The 337-nt window shown below is 61.4% G+C and overlaps 1 protein-coding gene across 1 annotated transcript in view; it reads right to left on the bottom strand.

Annotated features, from left to right (window-relative positions):
- Nucleotides 1-337, bottom strand: part of SPATS2 (spermatogenesis associated, serine-rich 2) — a gene marked incomplete at both ends in the record, with an annotated part of 9,371 nt that overhangs the window by 7,366 nt on the left and 1,668 nt on the right. The window contains 2 exon segments of the mRNA XM_010148569.1: nucleotides 191-334; nucleotide 337. The exon segment at nucleotide 337 is cut by the window's right edge and continues 47 nt beyond it. Coding sequence (XP_010146871.1) covers nucleotides 191-334; nucleotide 337 — 145 coding nt within the window.

Genomic DNA, 337 nt, shown 5'->3' with positions numbered 1-337 from the left:
GAAAGAGGAGGGAGCGGAGCGCAAGTTCCTGGCCGGATAATAAGCAGTATGCTAGCTCGCATTAAAATCAAAGCCCAGAACGCCTCAGCGCTGCGTCCGTCAGCGACACGGGGGAAGAGGTGGCGAGAATTTGGCCAGCAGCAACCCGCCGCGACAGCGGGGAGGAGGGTGGAGACCCTCAGGGCCTTACCCAGCTTCTTGTTGGCGGGTGAAACGGGAACATCTTCCAGGCGCGTGACGGAGAGGGAGGCAGGATGGGTGGCTGTGGATCTGGACAGAGACCTGCTAGCGCTCCTCTGCTCAGGCCGCTTTCTGAGAGACGAAGGGCTCTGGGGAG

Source organism: Eurypyga helias, unplaced genomic scaffold, assembly GCF_000690775.1.
Source record: "Eurypyga helias isolate BGI_N326 unplaced genomic scaffold, ASM69077v1 scaffold20413, whole genome shotgun sequence".
NCBI lineage: Eukaryota > Metazoa > Chordata > Aves > Eurypygiformes > Eurypygidae > Eurypyga > Eurypyga helias.
Note: the sequence above shows the minus strand (reverse complement) of the source record. Positions and strands in the feature narration are given on the sequence as shown.